Source organism: Atractosteus spatula, chromosome 3 (assembly GCF_055471065.1).
Source record: "Atractosteus spatula isolate fAtrSpa1 chromosome 3, fAtrSpa1.hap1, whole genome shotgun sequence".
NCBI lineage: Eukaryota > Metazoa > Chordata > Actinopteri > Semionotiformes > Lepisosteidae > Atractosteus > Atractosteus spatula.
In genome coordinates, this window is record NC_142708.1 from 44,454,803 (window position 1) to 44,480,720 (window position 25,918).

General features: G+C 37.7%; 1 protein-coding gene across 1 annotated transcript in view; it reads right to left on the minus strand.

Moving 5' to 3' along the window:
* Nucleotides 1-25,918, minus strand: part of cntnap3 (contactin associated protein family member 3) — a 438,191-nt gene that overhangs the window by 93,280 nt on the left and 318,993 nt on the right. The window contains exon 11 of the mRNA XM_088910414.1: nt 668-774. Coding sequence (XP_088766540.1) covers nt 668-774 — 107 coding nt within the window. The remainder of the gene's footprint in view (nt 1-667; nt 775-25,918) is intronic.

A 25,918-nucleotide genomic window follows, 5' to 3' on the forward strand; every position in this document is an offset into this window, starting at 1 on the left:
CTTTATTAGCCCTATACAATTTCTTGCATTATGAACTTGTCTTTTCGCATACCTCAGCTTTTCTCCATGAGACACAGACAGGGAGAGAAGCTTGGGGTCAGAGCACAGGGTCAGCCATTATACAGCACCCCTGGAGTAGTTAGGGTTAAGGGCCTTGCTCAGGGGCCTAACGGAGTAGGATTCCTCTGCAGGCCACAGGATTTGAACCAGCAACCTTCCAGTCACAGGCGCAGATCCTTAGCCACAGAGCCACCGCTCTGCCCTCAAAAAAACATTATAATATATTATAATATATTACCCAAGTACACTATAATGTCATAGCTCAAATTGACAGGCATTTTTCCTCCAATAATATGTTGTTGAACTATATATTTTTTAGATTTCATTGAAAAACAGTTCTGTAGCACGTATGTACCTCAGATAGTAAAGTCACTTGCCGAAAGCACTGAGACCCAGTTAGGACAAAATCTGTACTGTTATGTGTGTGTACAGAACTGAATTAGAATTTGTTTGAAAAAAAAGTAAATTAGTAAAGATCATAGTCTTAAGCAGGCTGTTGTCCTAAAAAAAAGAGATGGTACAGTTTATGCAACAATTTTGTCTTGAACAGTCAATCTTTTTCAATTTTTGTAATGCACTGATAATTTAATAAATAACAGATACTTACGGCTGTGGCATGTTGCTCCAATATAGCCAGTATGTGTACAATTGCAGTAGAATGTATTCCAAGATTGTGAGCATTTCCCCCCATGTTCACAATAGTTTGGGGAGCATCTGAAAAAAATATCAATAATGTAGGTTTAGAGCTTTGAGGTAAGTCAGATTTTCTCTGTTTAGCACCATATCTTAAAAATGCGCACAAAACGATTCCTGAAAAGAAACACTACAATACTTTGTTGACTGTATTTATTAAACAGTTCACTATTCTTTTAGTTTTTAAGAAACAATATCATTTTTATTTCCTGATTAGAACTGACACTAATTCTACCTATATCCATAAAAGCAGAATAACATCAACATTTGAACTTGCCTATTCTCAAAGTTCAGAATACCTACATATGAATGATTGAGTTGTGATTTATTGATCTATTCTTGCCTTTTATTAGTTTTTCATGTCTAATAAAGACAAAAATTACGTCTGAGGGGCAGTAACGTATAGAAAATAACAGTGATATGGAGTATCAGAGGTAGAGGATGTATATTAAACTACTTGCTGTCCAGGTTAAAGAATGTGCTTTCTGTTGAAAGTAGAATAAAGGAAATTAATTACAACTGCCTTCAAAAATCAATCTTTATAATTACTTAAGCAATGTGGAATTTTATTTCATTATTTTCATATCTTGCCATCACTTATTTAATAATTTACTTAACCAAAAAGTTTGAGGACAAATTTCCAGTGACAACCTGGAGAGTACCCATTTATACAGTAGAGCATTTAAATGAAGGGTAGCTATTTTAGTCTAGTTCCACTACCATCTCAGCCTTTGATATTGAATAATTTATAGCCTTTATACAGGACTATTGTTCATAAAGTTGGTCTTTTATTTTTGAGAAAAATCATAACTAAATTAATCACAAGTTAAACAAAGTATAAAGGTATCAAAGTATCAAAATTAATTAATGAGCAATATTAATTCACTTTTTTATCTAACCCACCACCCAAATAACCATCCAAATCGATGCCTACATTTTACCTTTCTCTCTAACCCAAAGTCATACAGTAAGTGGAAGAACTTAGTTTAACATCGGTTTGCTGCCTCTTGGACACAGAAATTTCTGGCATTAATTATATTTTTATTTTTAACTATCAATTATTATTAAATAAAGGAAAATGTAGAATAGTTTGAACATGTGACTTTTGTTTATTGCATTTTTGGATTTTGAGAGATACCTATTGAAAAATATGAAGATCACAAAATGTTTACATAACTGAATATTACTTGTGACAAAATGTAGCTATGCCATTAACAAACACTTAGTTAGATTCACAGGTAAAAGACACATTTGGTACAGCACAAATACAAGTATTCAGACCTGTGTTTCCCTTATGGATATTTAACATCCATCACAGTTGTCTAGATAACTGATAGTGTCAAAACAAACAGAAGGTTAATGTCTTAAAGTTCTGCCCTTTCTAAAGTTCTGATCCAAGGTACATTACATCTAAAGTGAAATGTACTTACCATTTTAACAGCTGACAAGGGGAAGGGGGCAGGTAGTGTGTAATATCATCCAGTAACAACTATTTAAGTTAGATTCTTTTTCAAAGGAACTTTGATCTTTTAGCTTAGTCTCTTTGTGTTCCTGACAATAATCTTTTTTTCTCTTACTATAAAAAAACCTTTCTGCTCAGAATTTTAGATCATGTGTTATAACAACTTTTGTTTTATATTCAAAATGAAGTATATACAGTATATTACATATGCACAACTATCATAACATGATGGTGTACTTTGCAGGCAACATATTGTGTAATCTTTGCAGATCAAGTGAATGTATAAAGTTGCAGATACAACTTTATTGTTAAGAGTATTTTATTTATCTTAGGTAGACATTTGTATTTCACCTAAAATACTTTCACAATTACTTTGATGATTATTTTTAGCAAACATGCCACAAAATCAAACAATATAATTTCCTAAAAACTGGTTTGATTAATATGGTAAATATTGTGACACACCTGGAATGGGAAGCCAAAACAGGAAACTTTTAATAGGCAGGAACAACAGTCACACAAACAGTCAGAAGGTAAAAATAAGTGCTCCTTAATCTTAAGTAACAAATTAAAACAAAAACAGAAACCTAGCTCTTCTTTTGAGCTCTTAACATGTCTTCTAATCATGCCTTCTGATTCCCTCTCTATACAGTGCCTTTACAAAAATATTCAGCACCTTGCACAGTTTTTACATTTGTTGCTTTAAATCTTGCAGTTCATGGCACTTTAAAGTAGAAGTTAACATTTGTTATACACACAGTCCTCTCCACACATAGAAAAAAAGAATAGATAATTCATGTCAAAGAAAAAGTGAAAAATAATTAATGCCAAACATTACACTTGGCACAAAACCAACACAGCTCATCTCTGACTCAACACCATTCTTAAAGTCAAGAATGGTCATGACAGCATCATGCTACAGTATGGAGATGCTGCTTCTCAGCAGGAATTGAAAATCTTGTTAGGACTGATGAAAAAATGGGCAGAGCAAAATCAGGCAAATACTAGAAGAAACCCTGTTTCTGTCTGATAAATGTCTGTCTGAATAGGTGACATTTTACTTGTCAGCAGAAAATTGTTCTGAAGCATAAGGCCAAAGCTACACTGGAGTGGCTTAAGAATAAAAAAGTGCATATCCTTGAGTGGCCCTGTGAAAGTCCTGACTAGTCCTATTGAGAATCTGGGGACTTGAAATTTGCTGTCCATAAGCAACTTGAAAGAGCTTCAGAAAATCAGCAAAGGAGAATGGGCGAAAGCACACCAGGCCATTGTGCAATGTTGTTTTGAAATTTAAACAAAAATAATTGCATGCATTTGAATATATGACTATAGACAACAGACAACAACAGACTCTAAATTGAAGTTTGGGGGTAGCTCTCATGAAGCACAAATAGCAGCCAGAATAAAATGTGAGGTACAGTTTCATTTCTTTGTACATGCCAAACTCTCATTTTGAAACATTTTTCTCAGTATGGTGATGACCATAAGCACACGTCTGAGTGTGCCAAAATAAACCTTTAAAATGAGAAAATACTACCAAAGCCAAAAAAACTTTTCATCCAAACTTCTATATTTCTTATTTAGACAGAATATATTTTTATCTAGAGTAATCCAAGTGATAAATCATTGAAGTAAAATATGGTAATATTAACATAGTATCAACACAAGATGCCTGTCACACCCAGTACACCTAGAGGGCGCTCTACTTCTGTCCTGTTCCTAGTTCCCTGTGATTATTCATGTCTTTCTGGTGTGTCTTGTTGTGTAGCCTATTTACTTCCTGTTTCTGCTCTGCTCCTCGCTCAGCATTGAGGTTTGGATGTACTGAGACCCGCCTAGCACCAGGTCGCTCCTGTCCATGGCCTGAGGGCATAGGTTTCTATATGGCATTTCCTCAACAGCTGAGCCTGGGCTAACCCCCGTCTCTCCGCTATGCATAGGGTCTTTTTCGCTCTCCTGCCATTCCACAGTTCGTCCCTTCCGACATACGTGACAATGCCAATCTAAAATATGTCACAAGAATGTCATTTTTTTTCTTTTGTTGACTTCTTATTTTATGCTACCAAGTTGTTAGCTAAAATATGACCTACTACCTTTGCTTTGGACCCTGTTCACAAACTGCAGCTTGTCCAAATCAATGGGACATCAAAGAAAAAACTTTTAATGTCTTAAAAAAACTGCTTTGACCTTCAGTACTGAACTGTTTCCAATTTTCAGTTTGATTTCTCATGTAAAAAGTCTGGAATAGTCAGTGGCAGCTTGATTACAATCTCTTCCTCCATTTAATGAGTTCAGATATATACCTTTATTTCATCAAGGTCAGACTATTGTAACTTCTTACTTACCAGAGTACCTACTAAGGAACTAAATAGGCTAAATAAGTATGTCCAAAATTCTGTTGCTCAAGATATCTTAAACTGCTCTGCATTAGCATATACAGATCCAGACATTCAAAATGAGCGAGGTATGCTGCATTAAAATGTGGTGGACGTGGTGCAATATACTGCATAATACCGCATGTTAATTGAAATATTATAATAGTATCCGGAAGCACCTTATAAAACCGCCAGGTGGAGCTAATAAAGCTAAACGTCTCATGTACAGCATTTGAGCTGTTGCCAGAAAACGCCCAGTTTCAAATCCCAGACACTGCTGAGGACATCTTTTTTCCAGTTAAGAATTAAATTTGGTATACTGTTTAGACTTTTAATAATTTTACCTGTGTATTACAGCATGCTAAACATTAAACATTAAAAAGTCGGTATATTTTATAAAAGCAAAATTGCTCAGTTGGACAAAAGTACACAACCTTCCACCTTCTTCATAAATAATTTAATTATGCATAAATATTTTATTCATCAAAATCTTTAACTTGGTAACTTACAGTGGGTTCTAGTTTTAACATGCTTGTTCTAACATTATTAAGCTTATATTCTGTGCTTCATAAAAATGTATAACATTTTATCCTTTTCTTACAATACATAGTAAGAACACCACTTGCTGTTATTGTAAAAAGATAAATGTCGTAGTGAGTTAACATCACTTGATAGTTATATGAATATGGAATCGTGTACCTAAGCAGCTAAAGTATCACAAGTGGACATTCTGGAAACATTTTGACATTCGTTTCTTTTTTAAAAAAAAACTTCTATTGTCCTTGTAGTGGTAATGAGCACTGTAATGTAGCGAGCTGCACCCAGGCAGTTCAAAGCACGATCAGAGCATTACTTTCGGTTTGTTTCTCGTATATATGCATTTTAGCCAAATGCATAAAAATAGTCCACTATTATAGTTTATTGTCAACAGAAAATCTATATTTTTTCTTAATCCAAATGTCATCGGCCAGTAATCAGCCAACAATTTAACTTGGAATAAAAAAAAGTTTAAACTGTACTATATAGTACACCGCCTGGAATTGAACCTGGTCTGTCAGCGTCATTCAACAGCGAACCAGCAGGATGAATTATAAAACATGATGGTTTTGTGTTTAAGGATTTCTTCATGGAAATCTTTCAATTAAACAAGAGACAAAATTGTATTTTTTTTTACAATTGCCAGTAATCGGAGAACAGCTTATCAACACGATGGGTAAACGATTTATTTAATTTTTAAAAACGAAATAAAAAATAAGATACAATGACGTGTTCCTGCCTAAAACATTGCATGACTTTAAAATCTGTTAAAAAACACTTTTTATGCACAAAAAATGGATGATATTTCTTCCTTGTGATCAGCTTAGAATCTTTGTGTATGTTGTAAGATTTTTACTTTTTAAACGTTTAAAATACTAATTTAAAATAATAAAAGTTCTACTGACAAAATACCACTTGACAGAAGTATTAATATGTAGTCGTCTAACTAAGCAGCTAAAATATCACAAGGGGACATTTTGGAAACATTTGAGGTTAGTTTTTTTAAAAAAATGATTGTCCTTATAGTGGTAGTGGTATAGTGGTAGCGCTGTACCCAGGCGGTTCAAAGCCCGATCAGAGAATTACTTTGTTTCTTACATAGCTGAATATATAAAAATAGTCCACTATTATAGCTTGTTGTTGGCTACGGTGTGAGTGTGTGTATCTGGATGAATTATTATAAGTGATGGTTTCGTGATTTAGGATTTCTTAGGTTAAAAGAGAGAAAAGGGTTATATTTACATTTCAATTTAAATGCAATACAGAATATATTATTAATAATACTGTAACAAATTTGGGTTCTTGGGATTTTGCTCTCGCTGCTCCTGTCACAGTTCATCCTTCACCACATGGGCTCAAATTCAGGTCTCCTGCGTCGCTCAACAGAGGTTTTGTCGACTGAGCTACACAAGACCTTCTTCAGCCTATGCAGCCAACATCGCTGTTATGCGCAGGGGAGTAGAGGGCTGTACTGTCACTGCACTGCAACCATCTGTATGCCTGACATTCGTTACAATATTAATAATGAATGACCATTCAGCTTGGAATTTAACTTTTACAGTTATACTTTTGACTATATTTTTAACATAGTGGGATGAGTAAAAATAGATTGGATTAATAACCGGAGTAAGAAAGGATATTTCAGACATACTTTGAAACCATAAGGCTTTGGAACAATGGGAGGTGAGACCCAGCTGGGAGGGGGGGGGCGATATTTAGATTTTCCTGCACAAACCGTATTCGCTACAATACTATAATAAGTCCCTGAGAGGCATATTGTTCAAATTTTAGAATTATAAAAAATAATGTTTGTTGAGTTTGCACGACAGACAAAAGGTACATTTTGAGAATTCATTAACTGCTTGCAAAGTAGCTGATTTTGACAAGCAGCTAATTTTGCTTGAAATCTGTCTGTACTGTAACTTTATTTAATTTAGCAGAAAGTCACTTGCTCTTACAAGCGGCTCTGTGAATCAGCTACCTGACCTTGCCTCCATGAAATTTGTGGGAAAGAGGTTTAGTGGGCAGTTTTACTCACAGTGTAGTGCCCATAGAGTGTTAGTTTTAATACACTGTACAGTATAAAGCAAGTATGTTTTTTAATGGTTGTAATCGCTATTCTTGCAAGTATATTTTGTATTGAGTTTGCTTCTGTGTGTTAGCTGGTGGGCAAATATTCGAGGTTAAAATTCTTCCACCAGGAGTGTACCTATAAAGCGGAGAAGACGGCACCAAACTTTTTTGGCTGTATGTCGCTGAAGAAATTTCTCTTTGACATTTTCGTTATAGAGGTAGGAAAAATAAAAATGATTGAAATTATAATTCTAAGATTCTAAGCTGATCACAAGGAAAATCAACTGTTTATTGTGGATTTCGTGTTTTAAACTAAACCCGTTTTAAAATCAGGCAATGTCTGTTTTAGGCAGACACATTATTGTTTCTTATTTTTCATTTTCTTAGAAATTAAAAGAATCAGTTGCCCATCGTGCCACACAATATTATGTTACATTTTTAGAAAACTTCAGAAGGCTTCAACTGATGCATAAAAAATACAGCATAATGCCTTCTCGCGTTATGAAGTCAGTTGCACCTGGGATCCACTTTAATCAAGCTAAGGTTTCTAAAATTGCAACCATGTACTAGGTATTGTTGAAAAAAAAAGCTGTGAATTTTTTCACAAATTGCAATCTTTAAACCTGTAGGTTGCAGGGTCTGTGTCATAAATAGGTATTTTAATAAGCGATGGTTATAAAAACTGAAGAAAAAATGACTCTGAAATAGATACAAGAAGCTTGAAATTATTATTATTAAATTAATACTGTTAATAATGACTAGACACATTATTATAGTTTCGGTGGTATTTTCATAGCAGGCCGGCAAAGTCCTATCACCACCTCCTCGTGATGCTGGCTGGATACAACGACTCGTTGGAAGTAATGGTGAAGGTCTCCGATGGCAGGCGGAGTGACGCACCGGTTGGAGTATTCTCGGTCGCATCTAATGGCAAGACCGCGCCAAATGGAGATGGGCGTGCCGGCAAGCGGACCCTGCTGATGTGGGATTAATGCTAGGATGAAGAAGTGGTATTTTAATAGCACTTTGTTATTCTCAATTCTAATTACAATATATACGATTTCATTTTAAAGCTTGAGGCGTCTGTTAAATTACCCCACTGAATAAAGTGTTTTGAATTAAACCGATTGAACAGTTGACAGTATTCATGTTTGCTAATTCACATTTTTATTTAATTATTAATATAACTTAACATTGAATATGTTTTAATATATTAAAAAAAGTTAATATAGTGTCTTTGTTAGAAGAAAACCTTGTGCCCTAAGCAGATATTAAACTCGGATCACCTAGACAGAACCCCTATTGACAAACCTGCTGTACCAACAGGCTGCTCGGAAATACAGCTGAGATGAACAGCTTAAATATGTTTAGAAAGTAATTATGCGTGAATGAGTCAAATTAAAAATAAAACATGTTTACAAAGAAAGTGGATTACAGTAATACTACCAGCTATATAAATACATATATTTAGATCCTTAAATTAATATCGTTATTAATTTCTTTAGATAAGCGATTCCATATTACAGTATATTCCCTATTTAGAAGATTCTAAAAAGTGTGAGGTTTTTTACTGCGCAAGTAATGCGCGCAAGTATTTATAGAAAAGGTTAAATCATGGAATACAGAGGGAGTTTCAGAAATTAAACAAAGGTCTGGAAAACCCTGTCTCAAACATATATGTTTAATAAATTAAAAGTTGAAAATTGAAAGTTTAATAAATTGAAAGTGACAAATCACCCCGAACAAAATACAATTTTAAAATACAAGTAGTTTGAAATTATTAGCTGTTATTAATAAATCACTTAACTTTGAACATGTTTTGATATTTAGAAATACCCAGAAATTCAAAATAGCTTCCATAATATTTACTATTTTAGTTTTTCAAAGAAATATTTTTTTTTAAAAGAAAACTCATGCCCGGTGCTGTGTTTGAACCCTCACCCTCTAACATGCAAGTCACTATACCAACGCCCCACTTGACAACTTATATCATAGCTTAAAAGGGTAGGCAAAATATTTTCAATTCCATATTAAAATTCCCTATTAATCAAATTCTAAAAAGAATGCTTTTTTTACTGCGATAACAAGACTAAGTAAGTCATAAGTAAGGGAAGTAATCATAGAAAAGGTTTAAACATTATAACGTTTTATTTGGTATAAAGACTTAATATAGTCAGGAGGAACACTAATGTACTGTGTAAATTACACATGAAGACATCCTCCCTGAGAGAATGTTTGCTCAGCAAATAAGATTTAACAGTCAGTTCACTAGAGTAGAGTACTGAGGGACAGGACCATATCCTGGAGTTTCACAATACTGGCACAGAACAGTCACATCCATCAGTGTAAATGTTTTCAGATTAAAGTGGCTATAACACAATGATTTCCAGGAAGAAATAAAGTACTGTACATATCAGTAGAAAAACTGTAGCTGACTGTCTACATGGATAAGATCTACTTGATCACAGAATGTTGAGGGGTAGCATTGACATCTGAGAGACAAAATGGCAATTTCTGTGATTCAGAGAATACTGAGGTATTTGGAAAACAACATATGTGGTGATGTTATGGAGAGTGTTGTGGTGATAATTGCATGGTTGAAGCCAAGTAATAGGCTGGTGAAGTATTATACTACTCCTCAGTGGTCCAAAAGGAGCATGAAACTGTAAAATATTACAAATACATGAAAAAATATATACGTCACTTAATTCTAATGCTCTAGCTCTGAAATTTTTTGCAATGTAATATGCAACAATGTGATATGCCCGTCAAAGTCAATCGTTAATACCAATTTTAGACCAGAATTGGTACTGTGGTCCAACTCTGTACGGCATAACTGCCTCTTGGAACTGACAGTGCCATGGGAGGATACAGTGGATGAGGCTTATGAGAGGAAGAAGAAACAGTATAACAGGTTAGCAACTGAAGCAGAACAACAAGGATGGACAGTGAAGGTCTGCCCATTAGAGGTTGGGTGCCGTGGATGTGTGGCAACATCCACTACCAGGCTGTAGAAGGAGCTTGAAATCTGTGGAAAGTCCTTACATTAAACTATCAGAGCTGTTTTAGAGATTGAAAGAGGTAGCCAATGGCTCTGTCTGAAGAGGAGAAACCCCTGCTGGGCCTCCAAGTAAGTTGTGACAAGGCCTGGCAGGTATAGAGGAGGGGTCACTAGAACCACTGTTGCGCTTTCTGGAGATCGTGTGGTCCCATCAACAAAACACTGATGATGGAACATGTCCTTTCGAAAACACCAATGGCAGCCCCAAAACCCCCAGATTTAAAATTATGGCAAGAAGCAGTGAAGCATTCACCATCTCAAAGGAACTGTACCCTCAACCTTTATGGTTCAGAATATAGGTATACATAATTGTTTTAATAAAAGTTTTGTCTGGTTCACAAGGAGCAATAAAATAATATTGTTCCACTTTTTCATGATTCTATTTAACTAAATTTCTCAAATTTATTTTGGAATGTTCACATAATGCTGTAATACAACAGTGGTTTTAAATCTATTTCTCACAAGCTACAAATGTATATCTTATAACTGCATAATACATATAAACAGTTACAATTTAGAATCTGTATTATCCCTGCTAAAAATTACTAGTACAGCTATAAGTAAGACTCACGTAAAATCAATTTATTCAGAAGATGATAACATTAGTACTAAATTAATTATCTTTTGTAATACAACATAGACATTTGGTAAATGACAGAGCACCACTCTTATACTGTAGATTGGCTAAATATACTGAATTGAAGATGTAGCGTTTTGGGATCAAAACAATTTTAACATTACAGAATTAAAAAAAATAAGAGAGCAAAAAGTAATTTATCTTGTCTAAGAACTCAATTAATGTGTTTGTCATCTTAAAAAAGAATGACCTTTAAAAGATAAAGGCTCTTCTGTTATGATATTCTGAGCATATATAAAACAAAAATATTGAGAAGCAGCAATACCATCTGTTGAAACTGTCTAGCTGTTCTTTTATATCTGATGTTGGAGTGAAGAAATTGGATTATCAGTAATTATAACAGCTGTAGCAATCCTAAAAATGTGATCCTGAAAATATAATTACTACAGTGTTAATTCATCCTTTATTCTAAATATTTGAAAGTCACTGCTGTGCTGCTTCATCATACTAAGACATTTCCAATTTCAAATACACCTGTACAGAAGTGGTAATGTGCATTGAAGGATCAAAACCAATTAGAGGAAAGCTCTCAAACCTTAAACACAGACAGAAGAAAAGTGTTCATACTACTTAGGAAGACAACAAGAGAAATATCATCAATCACCGTAAAGAGATATTTAGATTTTATACAATACAAGGAAATAACTGGGTTGTTTTGGTGAAAATCAGGTGATCAATGACTTTGTCTATCACAAGGATAAGGTTTGTGGAGCATGGCAGAGTGACCAAGACTCCAGAATGAGATCGCTCAGCAGCAAAGGTAGAATTTAAAAGCAGATTTTAGAACATGAACAGCAGGTACTGTACAACCTGTATAGCTAATGAAAGGAGAAGCCCGATGCAGGAAAAGGAGTTAGTCAGACCCACTTGAATGACAACTTTTGAAGATCTATTATACATAAAAGATCACAAAGACTCTGTAAACAATAATATATTCAATTCCATCCCATTGCTCCCAATAAAACAAATTTGGAGCTCAACTCCAATAAATACATCACACAAATAAAATATAAAGCAGCATGAATTGTTGGAAATCACACCTGCATTTTTAGCACAGTGTACAGGAACTAACATTCTATGCTATTCAATAGTATACCTCTATACTATCCATACATATTTAGAATGAAGATGTAATCCCAGATTATGGCCAGGATGTCATTTAGGAAAGGGGACAAATCTAGTTTTGGAAATTACAGATTTCCAAATTGTCCTGCTGCCAGAAAGATCCCCCTGTGGTGATGGGCAAGATGATTACAAGAATTCTGAAGATCATTCCATTGGTCTTCCTGAAGAACTTCTTCCACAATCCCAGTGTGGGTTTAGCCCCGGAAAAGGGAAACTTGCAACATTATTTTTACAGCCTGTCAATTGCAGAAAAATGTTGCAAACAACACAAAACTCTAAGGAGAACATATTTACTTGAAAATGGCATTTTACTCTGACACTGTCCTGGATTGAACCTGACAGAAGTCCAGGATGCGGCGGGGTGTGAACTTTGTGGAGTTTTTGACAGGCGGAGTAGTGGCAGAAGATCCTATTGTCATGAGCGTGGAAAAGTGAGGCATTAGGTGATGGCATTCACACATTCACGGATTTTGCAAGGGCCCATAAACTGGGAGCCATCTTACATGAGAACAGATGAAGACAGAGAAACCACATGGAGAGCCACATTCTTTGCACTGGTATCAGAAGAGGAGTGATTCTCAGGTGACAAAGAGCGGTTCTCTTCTGTTGCCGCATGGCCTTCTAGAGAGGAAAATGGCATTTTACTTTGTGGATATGGATATCCCCAAAACTTTATGAGCAGTCGCCTGTTTCATGATGATATGACATATATTGTAGAACTCTTTGACATCTGGATAGGAGCCAAAATATATGTGTCATTGCAACAGTTCAATATTTGTAATATTTTTGTCAGAGCAAGGAAGAAAAGCACGGTCCCCACGATGTTCAGTACATGACAAGATGTCTTTTGAGATAACAACTACAGTACTCAACTTGCCAGAGAGTGTGCAGATTCACTGTTTGATATGTTATATGGATTGGCATTACTAAATGATATAACTTCTTTATTCCACTTTCTATCCCCAGGACTATTAATGACAACTTTTCCATTCTGCAGCATGAACCCTCCATTGGGGCCCTCTTTTCTGACCACCCCATCATTTCATATTTCTGACCACCTAATCTGCGTAACCTTCTTGTTCACAGCTCCCTTGACTGCCCTCAGCAACCATCCACACCACGCATTTTCCCTTGCAACAGAGCTCGCTGTATCACCTGCAAGTACATATATACAGTAACACCACACTCAATCAAGGCCCCTCAGGACAATTCCGGATCACTCAGATGATATCTTGTACCTCCAGCAACCTTATTTACTGTATCTCTTGGAGTAAATGCCCAGCCTTCTACATTGGGGAAACAGGAAGGAGACTTGGAGACTGCTTCAGAGAACATGTTAGGACTGTGAAATTTAAAGATTTCTCCAAGCATATTGTTTCTCATTTCACCTCTGATGGCCATTACCACACTAATCTCTCCGTCTGTGTTCTCAAAGATGGTTTTCCTAACTACCACATCAGAAAGACTACAGAAACTAAAATTATCCTGCAGCTAGGATCACACCTTTCCCCTTCTCTCAGTGACAGACTCATTTTCTTCTAAATGCTCTCTATTCATTGTTGGTTTCATTTCACACCTCTCTTCACCTATCCTGACTTCACACTACCTGATTGGCCACTCTGTCTGTCCCCTGCTCCCACCTCCTGCCCCTCCTCTCTCCCAGCTTTTGTTCTCCTATGCTACATTACCTTTGCTTACTGCCCTGTCTTTCTCACAGCTGAAGAAGGCTCCACGGCCAAAATGTTGTGTTTTCTTTCTTCTCTTTTCAGCATGGAATAAACCTATTACTTGTTCGTTTGAAAAATTATACTATATATTATAATGTTCATAACATGGTAATTTAGAGGAACATACACCGTACATTGAACATGCCTTCAAAATAAGGTTAAAATTCACAAATACAGAGGACAATGTAATACGTATGAAAAAGCAATACAGCATTGCATGTACTGTTTAATGTCCTCATTAGTATTTATCAACCTAATTCCATTACCCAGTTTTAAGTTTTAATTTCACTATTACTTTACGCAATGAAACACTGAAGCAATTAATTCAGCTTAAACCCTAACACCTTCTTCTCAATCTTCACTTCATTATAAACTACAAGAACACTCACTTTTCAACAGATCTTCATTAGTAATCAAATTTTCTTCCCCTCACTTATTCTTCTGTCTGATCCTGTTTGCCTGGAAATAGTACTCTTTAAAGGGCAATTGCAACACTATTTTTATATTTCAGGTTTAGAAATGTGGCAACAAAACTTCCCATGACGTGAAACGGCCCTATTACATCGTAAACAAGCAGGTTTGTGAATACATCTAATTTAATCCAATATAAATTGATTTCAGTTATACTAATAAATGGAACCAACAGTTTTACCAGTAAATGGAACTTACTTGTTAACTCTGCATGCAGATCACCTTGAAAACTTTCTGCAGTAATATATCTGCTGAATGACCATAATTTGCTTGTACATCATATTACATTAGCTATTACAGTAACTAGAAAGTAGGAAGGGCCACATTATATCACAATTCATGGGGACTTCCCCTCTCACCCAGGGGGAGGCCAGGGGTTTGTGTCAGTATAGCGACTTATAGTACAGTACACAATGATTACGATTTTGTGCTTAATTTGAAATTTGTAATTTTTTTGTATACCGTCAATTAATTTATTTTGTTACCAAGATTTAATAATCATTCTGAGAAATTGGGACTGCAGTTATCGATTTAATCAAAAACTTGCATCCCCAATAGCAGCAGTTAGTTGGTTGTTTTCTCTCTTATACCTCTTTCAATTTGTATCATTTAGATTCCTATTACTATTCCTAAGGAAGGAAAGTACTCTGTTCCACTCCCAATAATGCCCAACTACTCCCTAATGACTCCCATCATCCCTAATTCAGATGGCCCACCTTGTTCCACAAGCACACTGTGATACTCCTCAATTCAGAACTAAGCTGTATTTTGGCAAGTATTCCTAACTCACAGTCTCTCAGGCCTCAATCTGGAACAGATGAGAACTCCCTGCAGAACAGTTTTAACTCACCATCTCTTAACAGCCTGAACTCTAGACACAGCCCCAAACCATTTTTTTATAAGCCTCTTAATTACCTCAGTGGAATAACAAATTCCACCCAGAGCCCCTATTCCTCATGTCACTGTTTCTAAGTGCTAATTATTCAGAACAGGTGTGTGTCATTCCACAGGGTCTTTTCTGGTAACAGGTGGCTCTCTCAAAAGCCACCTCTCACTACCTCACATATCCTATCTTTTTAGCTCAAACTTCATTTGAACAAATAACACAAGTTGTAAGCCCACGACAGTCTCAAAGTACATTAGGAAATGCATATCTCATTTTCATACCATAATGTTGTGATTTTGTCAAGAAGAGATGTTATTGAGGGACTGTCATTAGCAAAAATGACCCTGTGCCTCAAGGGAGGACGAGGAAAAAAGGAAAGAAGAAAATAGAAAAAAATAGAAAATAAACCTTAAAAGGTCCCTTGCCATAACCTTGAACTCCAAGCAGTGTTAATTGCCACTATGTTAATTACAGTCTGACAGGCTGATATCCTAGCACAGTGCTTTGTGTTTCTTCATTCGTGTTCAGGAAAATTGCTACTTGCAGAAACAGGCTGACAAGCTGACAGAGTGTGGGCTGCCTGGAGAATCAGGCATCCAGATTTCCTGTGGTTATTAGCAGCAAATGCTGGCTGCGAACTGCTCCCAGCCCCGGGTTGGCAGTAGCCCCCCCAGTGGTGGTCTCTGGATTCAGCCAATAGTTATGAAGGATGTCAGGCATGGAAGGTACGGATCAGCTTAGGCGTATTGAGCTCTTGGGCTGGGAAACAATGTCCGCGCTTCGTGACCTCCTTTCCTGCCAGTGGACCACATACTGGAGAATGGATTGAACCCAACAGGCATCCAGAATGCAGTGGGGCATGAGCTCTCAGGAGTTTTTGACAGGCAGATTAGTGGCCAATGGTCTCATTGTCACCAGTGTGAGTTGTAGTAATGACTTGTGGAACTCCGAAAATATTAATTTCCCTTGTGGCCTTGGAAGGGCAAGGCAGTAGGTGATGGCATTCACACAATTATGTAAGGGCCAATGAACTGGGGAGCCAGCTTCTGGGAGAACAGGTGGAGACATTCACACATATGTCTGAAACGGAATGCTTACAAGCCCTATAAGATGTTGGTGCTATGATAATATTTTCTTGGTTATCTAAACACCCAGTTACATAAACAAACTAGATTAAATTAAAGAACATTGTTTTATGGTGACTATTACACGCTGTCCACTGTAAACTACACAATATTTTTACAGACCCATTTTAACATTTTCAAAATAAAATATGAACAAAAATCACATTTTATTTCTTAAAGAGCACCATTATGAAGCTGAAATGCAGCATGCATATTGTATTCGACCATCTCTCACATTTTAAAAGAGTGACTTACTTCTACCCAAGACTTATAATTACTCATTTCTGAATATGCAAATATGCAAATATGGTTTATTCTTTCTAATTTTCTATTTAAGCTGTTATGTTGTCCTGCTGCAAGCTAAACCTCGGGTACAATTCTTTACATATGGGCTCACCCTCAAACTCGGTGCTTTGGGAAAAAGTCCCTAAAGTTTAGACAACAAGTGGGGCAGGCATGACGTGGTTCTGTTGTTAGTCAGCCATGATGGTTTAGTGTAGAGAGTAGACACAGTCAGAGGTGATACACCACTTTTCAATTGGGGAAAATACAGTTGGTGATTGGGCAGAAGTTACGAGGTGAAGTGATTTCCCACACCCTGCAGGTCCCTGAATGGTTGGTAGTTTTAGGACTATTTCTAGATGTGCCTACGTCCCTTTGCAAAACATTCAGGCACCAGCAGTGGACAGCCATCTTAAAGGAGTATCGACCATAGATCTGGACTGTATTGGGAAAGATTCTTATCCAAGAGATAAGGTCATATCCCTCACTTGCTCACATGCAAAGACCACTAAGTCATCCAGGCACACAAATTATGTTAGAAATACTTAATATATTTTAATTCTAAGCAAAATAATAGGCCTCGTCACTACACAAGTGTTAAAATGTATATTGCATATTACTTATCATATTACAGTTATCATCTGTACCGTAAAAATAATTGTGATGTCAGTAGATGCCATTGTGGTTATGTACCTGGCTTCATCAACATCTAAACATTTCTGACTGACATCTAGATAGGAAATTGTTAATTAAATTATAATGACATGTAAATACATGTAATTTCATTTTAAGTATGAAAAGGAAAATGTGTATTATGAAATTGAGGTATTTAATGTTTTTAATGCTTATGTTAAACAGGTTTTGTCTATGTAGAATACATTGTCATTTCTCTAAACATTTTCATCTTGTACTGAAATTTCATCATAAAATACAGACTAGATTTATCTCCTCTGCTTCATATATCTTTCTGTTCTGTTAGAACTGGTGATGCTCACAGAAATTTTCACATAATTTACTTCTAGAAAATCACCTTTATTGAACTCCTTATAGTCATATCTTATGGAAAAGAATACTTATCCCACTGGATTCAAAGGTAAACTTTGAGTCAGAAAGGTCTCATTAATAACTTTATCTCTGCATTCAGTAAAGTAAATGTGGCATATTTAATTAAATCATACAAATATCTATTACATACACCTCCTTTTAGGTATTCTGCTATTAATAGTGATTTCATCTCAAGAGCAGAATGAAAAAAAAATCCTCACAAAAGCACAGAAACAGCATGCTTTCCACTCTGCCAATATGGGATTTCAAACAGATGACTAGTGATAAGTAGTTTTGGTTGATGATAATTAATATTTTTAATATTCTCAAGCTGAGTCATCACCAAATAATTGATAAACAGATCATTCTTCTTTCAAATCCATTAGTGATTTTAGGCAGCAAAAAGAAACAAAAAGTCTTAAAGAAACATGAAAAGTTATTTCTCACTACACTTAATAGAAACTTAGCATATTATCTGCAAACTTGGCAGCAAAAACAGAGAGTTATACAGTATACTTGAATGAGACACTTCATTTTGAGTAGTGGCAACAAAAGGATAGAAAGTATTTTCAGAACTTCCAAGCAGAAAACTGCTGAATATTATTCTACTTTACATTTTAAAATTGTAAACATAAGAAATGACTCAACTACCCATCATCTGTATTACTCTTACTCTATCTTTATTACTCTTATTGTATGTCTGTCATAGACCCAGTTGGTGCACTTGTGTTAACTTTGGTGAATAATTTTTGTAGAGGTTTTCCCCTTAAGTTAAGAACAGCACTTATAATATCTTTTTGTATGTAGAATTGCTGACACATATGTTTCCTTTTAAATCCTTGGCATACATTACCAGATGTGTTATTTGTCAAAACGAATCATTAATGGAGAGGTCAGACATAAGGCTAGGTTAGAGAGGGGGGGCAGCTACATCAGGACCACAATCCTACATCATCATCATCATAACGCCTTTACAACGGAGGTCTGTAGCACCTACCTTGTATGGCCATGGTGGCATGGTTCTATTCCTTCAATATAGTGGACGGGGAACCATCACTGATCCGCTGAACCTATGTGCAACTTGGATGGCCCGGTGGACTCCTCCAGGCAGGTGAATTGTGTCTCTCTGTTCGGAGGGCAACAGCGCATGCCATGGCACAATGAACAGGGGTGGAATTGTCGAGACATGTGACATGGCCTGAAGAGTGCGTGTAGGCAACGGGCAACAGCGGATGTGATGGGCTCCAGGCCCATGCGAGCGGCAACCTCCGAGTTCCGCACAAAGTCAAACCAGTGAATCCCAAGAATTTGGCACTGGCACCGCATGTGGAAGGACTAGAGTCTTTGTATGTCACGTGATTGTGGGGTCTAGGATTCCGAGCCATAAAGCAGAATTGGCAGAACACAGGTTTGGTAAACTTTAATTTTAGTGCTGACTTCTGCTGATGCCACAACCTCTGGAAGGATTTCATAGCGAGGGCAGCCAGTCTGATTCTGCACGTGACGTCAGGGGAACACCTGCCATTGGAGCTCTGTACACTGCCTAAGTAGGTGAACTTAGTGACAGCCTCGACCTTTGACCTTGGACACAGATGTCTCTCGTGTTCCCCCCAGCCCCCAGGCTCTGCAATTTGTTTTTTTGCCAGGACATGTGCAGGCCAAGGCAGGAGGCCTCCGACTCAAAAAAGTCAAAAGATCCCTGCAAGTTTGCTGGTAAGGAATCCAGTAAGGCGACGTCACCAGCGTAGTCAAGGTCAGAGAAATGATGCTCTGGCAAGTCAACGCCATTATTCTGGACTATACAGTCAAGAATCCATTCCATGGCCCTACAAAAAAGTGCAGCCCTGTCTGACTCTGGAAGTGGTTACGAAATCCTTGGAGATGATACCATTGATTCTCACTTTGGCAGTGGTACCCTCATGGAAGTCCTTGATGAGGTTTAAAAGAAGGGCCGAAACACCAATCCCCCTCAAGGCCTTCCACAGAGCCTGACGATTGACCGAGTTGAAAGCCGCTTTCAAATCAACAAAGGCAATGTGATGTGGATGACTAAATTTTCTATGAATCTCAGACAAAAGCCTGAGGGCAAGGATGGCATCCATCGTGGAGTGGCCCGCTGTGAAACTGGCATGGTGCAGCCGGGGGGTGGTTCAGCATGTTGGAAAAATGCTCGTGCCACCTCTGTCTGGCTATAACATGCTGTGCCCATCGGCCTTAAGAACTGGGACACTTCCATGATTACTGGGTAATCCCCGTATCTTATTCATCTTGGCTACTTTTAAGTTGTTATGTTTCAGACCTACCTCAGCCTCACTAGTCAGTGACTGGTAGTAGATTTCCCTGTCGCGTTTAGCTTTCGCCCTGAAAATGCCCTGCAGCCACTTATATTCCTCCCTATCACCGTTCAGACGGGCCCGCGCTTTTGCATCCAGCATATCCATGGCATCAATAAATTGCCAGGGTTGTCTGCGGGTCCTTCTGCAGCCGATAGCATCCTTGGCCACATTACGGATGGCATTGCTTATTGCGGACCACGCTGCCTCTACGTCATCTGGTAGGTCGCGAAATGTCAAAAACGTGTTGGCACATTATATCTCAATGGCAACATTATATTTATATGCCTTGGCAGAATCATCTCATAGAACCTGGACGTTGAATGCTGGCTGTGCCTTACGTTTATGAACAGGGCAGAAGGAAACCTGGCAACAACCAGGCAATGTTCTGTATTTGCAGGTACCTCTGCTCCTCAGTACACATGATAGGTTTTGAGAATACTGAGCTGGCATGTTAAAATTTGATCCAGTTCATTCTTTGTCTTTCGATCATTGGAAACCCATGTGAACCAGTAAATGTCCAGCCTCTGGAACCATGAGCCCGTTACCAACAGACCTTCGGAAAGGTAAAACAAGAGAGACAGTGGGAATTGTTGCTCGTCTTCCCAGAGCCAAAAGGTCCGATTATATTTTCATAGCGAGCTGTCCTAGGTCCGGGTTTGAATTCATGTCACCGAGGATGAGAAGCTTGTTTTGCGGGGGTACTGACTCGGTAATGGATGCCATCTGATCATAAAATGCGTCTTTCTCCGGGTCATCGCTATCCTCTGTTGGGGCATATACCACCACAAGTGATAAGTGTCCCTGATGGTGGGCTAGTCTAGCATAAAGGAGCCTTGGTGAGATCGGGTGCCATGTCACCAATGCATAACTGAGAGGTGGGCGCAGGGCCAAGGTGACTCCCTTGGTGTGGTCATAGCCACCCGAATGTACTATAGTGGCACCATTTATCACTCATTGTTCATGGTGGGGTAACCGAGCTTCTGGGATGCTGGCTTCAACAATATTATACCGGCCAGTTCATTGACAATGCCACTTGGTATCCTATAGTATTTAGGGTAAGGACATTCCAGGTTGCAAATCGAGTTGACGTTTGCAGATCGGCTTTGGGTGCCCGCCAGTTGACCATAATCCGGAGGATGCCCTGAGGTGGGCTTGAGGCTCTACCCATCATAAGTGCCCCTCGCAGTGCGGGTCAGCCATGGGAACCAAAGATGTTGGGGGCTCTAACCCTGGTGCAGTTCGTTATGTGAGCCATATCTGATCGGGTATCACTGAATACCTCATCGTCTTGGGACAGGGACGACGGGAAGCACAGTAGCAGAGGCCTCTTCCCAATATGTTTGGTATTGAGCCCTCCTCTGGCTCTCACTGTTGTCGTTTTCCTCAAAAATAGGGTACATCCGCCACCAGTGAGGAAGAGACTGTTGCTGCCCGGCCTTCACCAAAGCCTCATTAGCCAACCGTTTCAGGGTTCATGACAGGCCTTCATGATTACTGTAGCAGCTAAGGGGAGCTAGCCCCACCTTCACCCTGTCAAGCAGTCCCCTACTTGGCTGTTGCCTGCCTCCCATGAGCGAGGATGTTCTAGAGCTCTCTAGAGGATATTTAAGTAGGGGACTTACTTAAACCACCTCTTCACATGGTTTAAGCAAATTAGTACGTACTAACCGGAACACTGGATCACATTAGAATGTTTCTGAATATAGTGGAAATAATTTGTATATATGTATTTATACATCTGTTGCTTGGAAATTATATTAATATATAACTAAAATTGCTTTCCAGTTACACCTCTGGTATTAATAATAAAGTTTATTAACGTGTTTATTAATAAAACTGTAAATTTATTAATAATAAAGCTAAATATTTGCCTTGATTGGTAGTTTGTAGAGCCTTTAGTAAGCGATAAATAATTTTCAAATATCCTAGGGTGTGAAGAGAACTGAAATTAAATATAAACATATTTAAATGGGGTGTAAGTATTTAATTTGTTCTGTCACATCTGAGAGTCAATTGAATAGATTTTTTGTACACTTTTGGTTCTTGGGGAAAGCAGGGATACTGGGGATTTGGTGGTATAGTGAAAATGTTGTGTAGGCAAACTTAAATTTGAATCCGCATCTTTATAAAAACATTTGTGACAGTTCTTCGCAACTTCCTTTCTCTGTCCTGTGCCTGTGATACAATCATAAAGGAGTTAATAGATGGAGTGTGCCTCATCCCAGTTGGTAAAAAGGTTCTTAATGGACTGCTATGCAGACCAAATGAGAGGCAAGCAAAATGCTGTTTTAAAATTCCCAAAGATCCCAAAGGTTCCCAAGATCAGAGGAACAGTAAAATAAACTGAAATGGCCTGAAAAAAGCTGTAACAGAAGTCTAAGTCTAAGTTTAGCTTTTAAGAGTGTAGCGGCAATGCTTGTTAATAAGACAGAATTAAGCGTTGGTATGCTGTCCTAAAGGAGGCCCCATCTCACCCTCCATCTCTGTGGTGCAGCCACAGAGAAAGTATTCATGCAGGCTGATTTAAGATGTTTTCTTTTGATAAGGAACAAGCTCCCAGACGGGGATGCACTTAGCTAAGCCTGGCTATCATGATCAATGGTCATCCATTGGCGCCTATCAGTCTAGGGAGTGCCGAATGGACATCTGGACTGCATTCCTAAGTGTCAAGAGTAAGTGACTTATATCTCATCTTGACCAACCAATCAGGGACTGGCAGGGCGTGGTAATACCACGTGGGTCTCCAATGCCCGCCAAACTCTCAACCAATCAGCACACATCTGGGTCTTGGTCAAAAAGGTAGCGCAAGCTCAGATCGGGGCTCTCCTTGGCCATTTTCGCGCATCCTCAGAGACAATCACGTGACAACTACTGTGTCTGCAAAAGGACTTGGACTTTGTTCTAAGCGCGAGGCCGAGGATCCCGTACGTACTCAGAATTCTACCAACGTGAATGCTCCGCTTGATCAACGGCAGCCTACAGTTGGACCCTCGTCGACAACCTGAATAGCTTATTCAGAAGCAGCGCTGGACCGGGAACAAACCAGCTTCTTCCCGGGCAAAAGAGTGACTTGTGAGGACTCGCGGTCACACTCTGTGCATAGAGACTTTCTACTAGCCAGCCGGACTGCTGGTAGATCCCCTCGGAGCAACGACTGCCCTGCGCGCCGCAGTCAGATTCCTCCGCCCGTCCTACTCCGAGCTGCGCCTTGACTGGTTGGCCGGTAGCCAGAGGACGCCGACACAACGCCCATTGGACAACCGCTGCAACAGAGCCTGTCAGCTGGTTTGGTGTTCGTGCCGGGAGATTCCAAATCCATACACAGTGGATAAGTAAACCCCATGTTCTACATTGCGTCTCGAGAATTCAATTGTACCTCAACACAAGTTGTTATCAATTTAATTCATGAGTAATGTATTTACTTCCGAGTTTAGAGTAACAGTGGGTAATAACACTGATTAGCGATTTGGTAACCGAACGATATATATTGACATATATTCTCTGTTGTGTATCTCTTTGTGTTTGCATCTCTTCGAGATTATATACCTTGTATATTGAAAACCCTCACAGTAATGTCTGCCGCTCGTATCCAGGCAGACTAGTATATCTTTGGTGCACAATTTATATTAATAAATGTATCTCGTGTATTGAACCCGTGTGTGTGCGTTGTTAGTTGTTCTGACGATTGATTTTCTAAAAGCTACAACGAACAACCTCGTGATTACTGTTACAATTAATAATTGTCTCAGTAAACCCATCAAACCACTACAAGAGCTACACATTTTTTTTAACTTGTAGATTAAATCCTCTCCCACATACCTTATATTTTTATTTCTGTTTTAAAAATAAAATTGCTAACACTATTGGACATTAGCTGTTGCTTTTTGGAATTATTTACTCATTAAATAAGAAGAGACATAAAGAAAACATTCTTAGATGAAGTGCAATAAACGTAGCCTATACATAGAACTGAAATAAGAGTTCACTAACATATGAAAGATCTAAATATGAATCTTTAGCATTTAAAAATATTTAATACAACACGTTCAAATTCAGACCCGCATCTGCTGTACTCATTTGTTTTGTGACTAATTGTAATAGATAATTGCATTAGTAGTTATGTACCCTCATCTGGTATATTTCGGCATAAATGTAGTTCATAGGCATTCAGTTATATATTAATATGAAACAGACAAAATAATAATTCTATATTAATGTGGTTTAAATATTAATTTATTGATCAGATTCATTTAAATGTCCTGATTCAGAGACCCCTGCCCTTTGTATTAATTAGAACAAAAACAATGCTGAGTCCTTAGCACCATACTAAGCACAAGATTAGCTGGTTGTTCCACATATGTTTTCATTGCAATTGAACACAGAGCTGGAGGTGATCTCCAGATAGTACTAGTCTTAACTAGTCCTGAACTTAGTAAACAGCTGTGTGCTAAATCTGAAAGTTTGTTTCAATTGACCCAAACAGAATAGACTGATGTTTGGTTTGTATATTGTGTTTTTTCTGTAATGTGATATATTGTCTGAAAATATCTATAAAGAACAGGGTACGTTTAAGTTTATTTTGGATGTTATGGGAAGATGGAGTGTCCACAAAAAAGAGTTTTGTTTTTTTGCAAGGATGTTACTTGTTATTCCTGTTGTTTCTATGTCTGCAACATTATAAATAAATTCAGACCTTTATGTATTAATTTCTGTTGTATTCTAGTTTAATTTGGCTTTGGCTTGGTTTAATCAACTGAGAAATGAGCTATAAATATACACCCCTAATAAAATATGAATCATATTAATATTCTGTTAATCCTGGACAGCACAATTGAAGACCAATCCTGACATACAAACTGTGTAAGACCACCTTACTCTGAACAACTTCATAGAAATCAGACAAGGCAGACCATAACTCCAGAACTGGATTCACATTTAGTGACTGGAACTACCAGAGGTGTCATGAGACCCTCACTCTTTCTTGAGTGTTATAAAAAATGTGAAGGAGATTATATGTTAAATTACTTCTCACTTTAGTAAAAAGACAACTAGCACTGACTAATAGAAACCAATTCTTGGAGAATGCTGACACATCAGCAAGCAGAAGCTATCATTCTTTCACAGACCATCAGGTGCCATTGTTTAATGACCTGAGTCACACACCATACCAAATGCAGCATATTACTGATATGGTCTTGCTATTCACTGGAGACAACATACACTATGATTCTGCTGGCTAGTGGCTACAATTAACCCATACCTGCAAGAAAAGGGTCTTCCTTTGTCTTACTCAGTAACACAACATGGCTTTTTCTTTAGTAGCCTGATGCAGGACTCCACTGCTCTGTAAAACTTCTAGGTGGTGCAGTGAATCCTTAAAGCAATACAATTGCGCATGATTGTCTGAGAAATCATTGCAATATTAAATGTTTATTAAACCATTTGTGCTTTCCTGTGTTAATCATACTATATGCATACTGTACTACCAACAAACAATTTCAATAAGTACAATGATTACATTGTTGCAACAGGATGTTGTTACAACATTCCTACCACAGATCCAAATGAAATGTACAGATGCAGCCATTCAAAACGAGCGAGGTACGCTGCGGTACAACGCGGTGAGCGTGTCACATCATAACGCACATGCAAATTAGATTATGTTAATAGTATCCGGAATCACCTTGTAAAATCGCCAGGTAGAGCTAATAAAGCTTAACCTCTCATGTACAGCAATTGAGCTGTAACCAGAAAATACCCGGTTCCAAATCCCGATCACTGTTGAGGGACAATCTTTATCCAATTAAGAATTTAAGTTGTATACTCTCTAGACCTTTAATTTTAAACTGTGTATTACAGCATGTTAATCATTAAACATTAAAAAGTTGGTATATTTTATAAAAGACGATTGTTCAGTTTATCATACATATTTTAATAATGCAGAAATATTTTATGCATCAATGTCTTTACCGAAGATACTACTAATAGTATTAATAATGAGTGACCTTGGACAACCTGTAAGCTC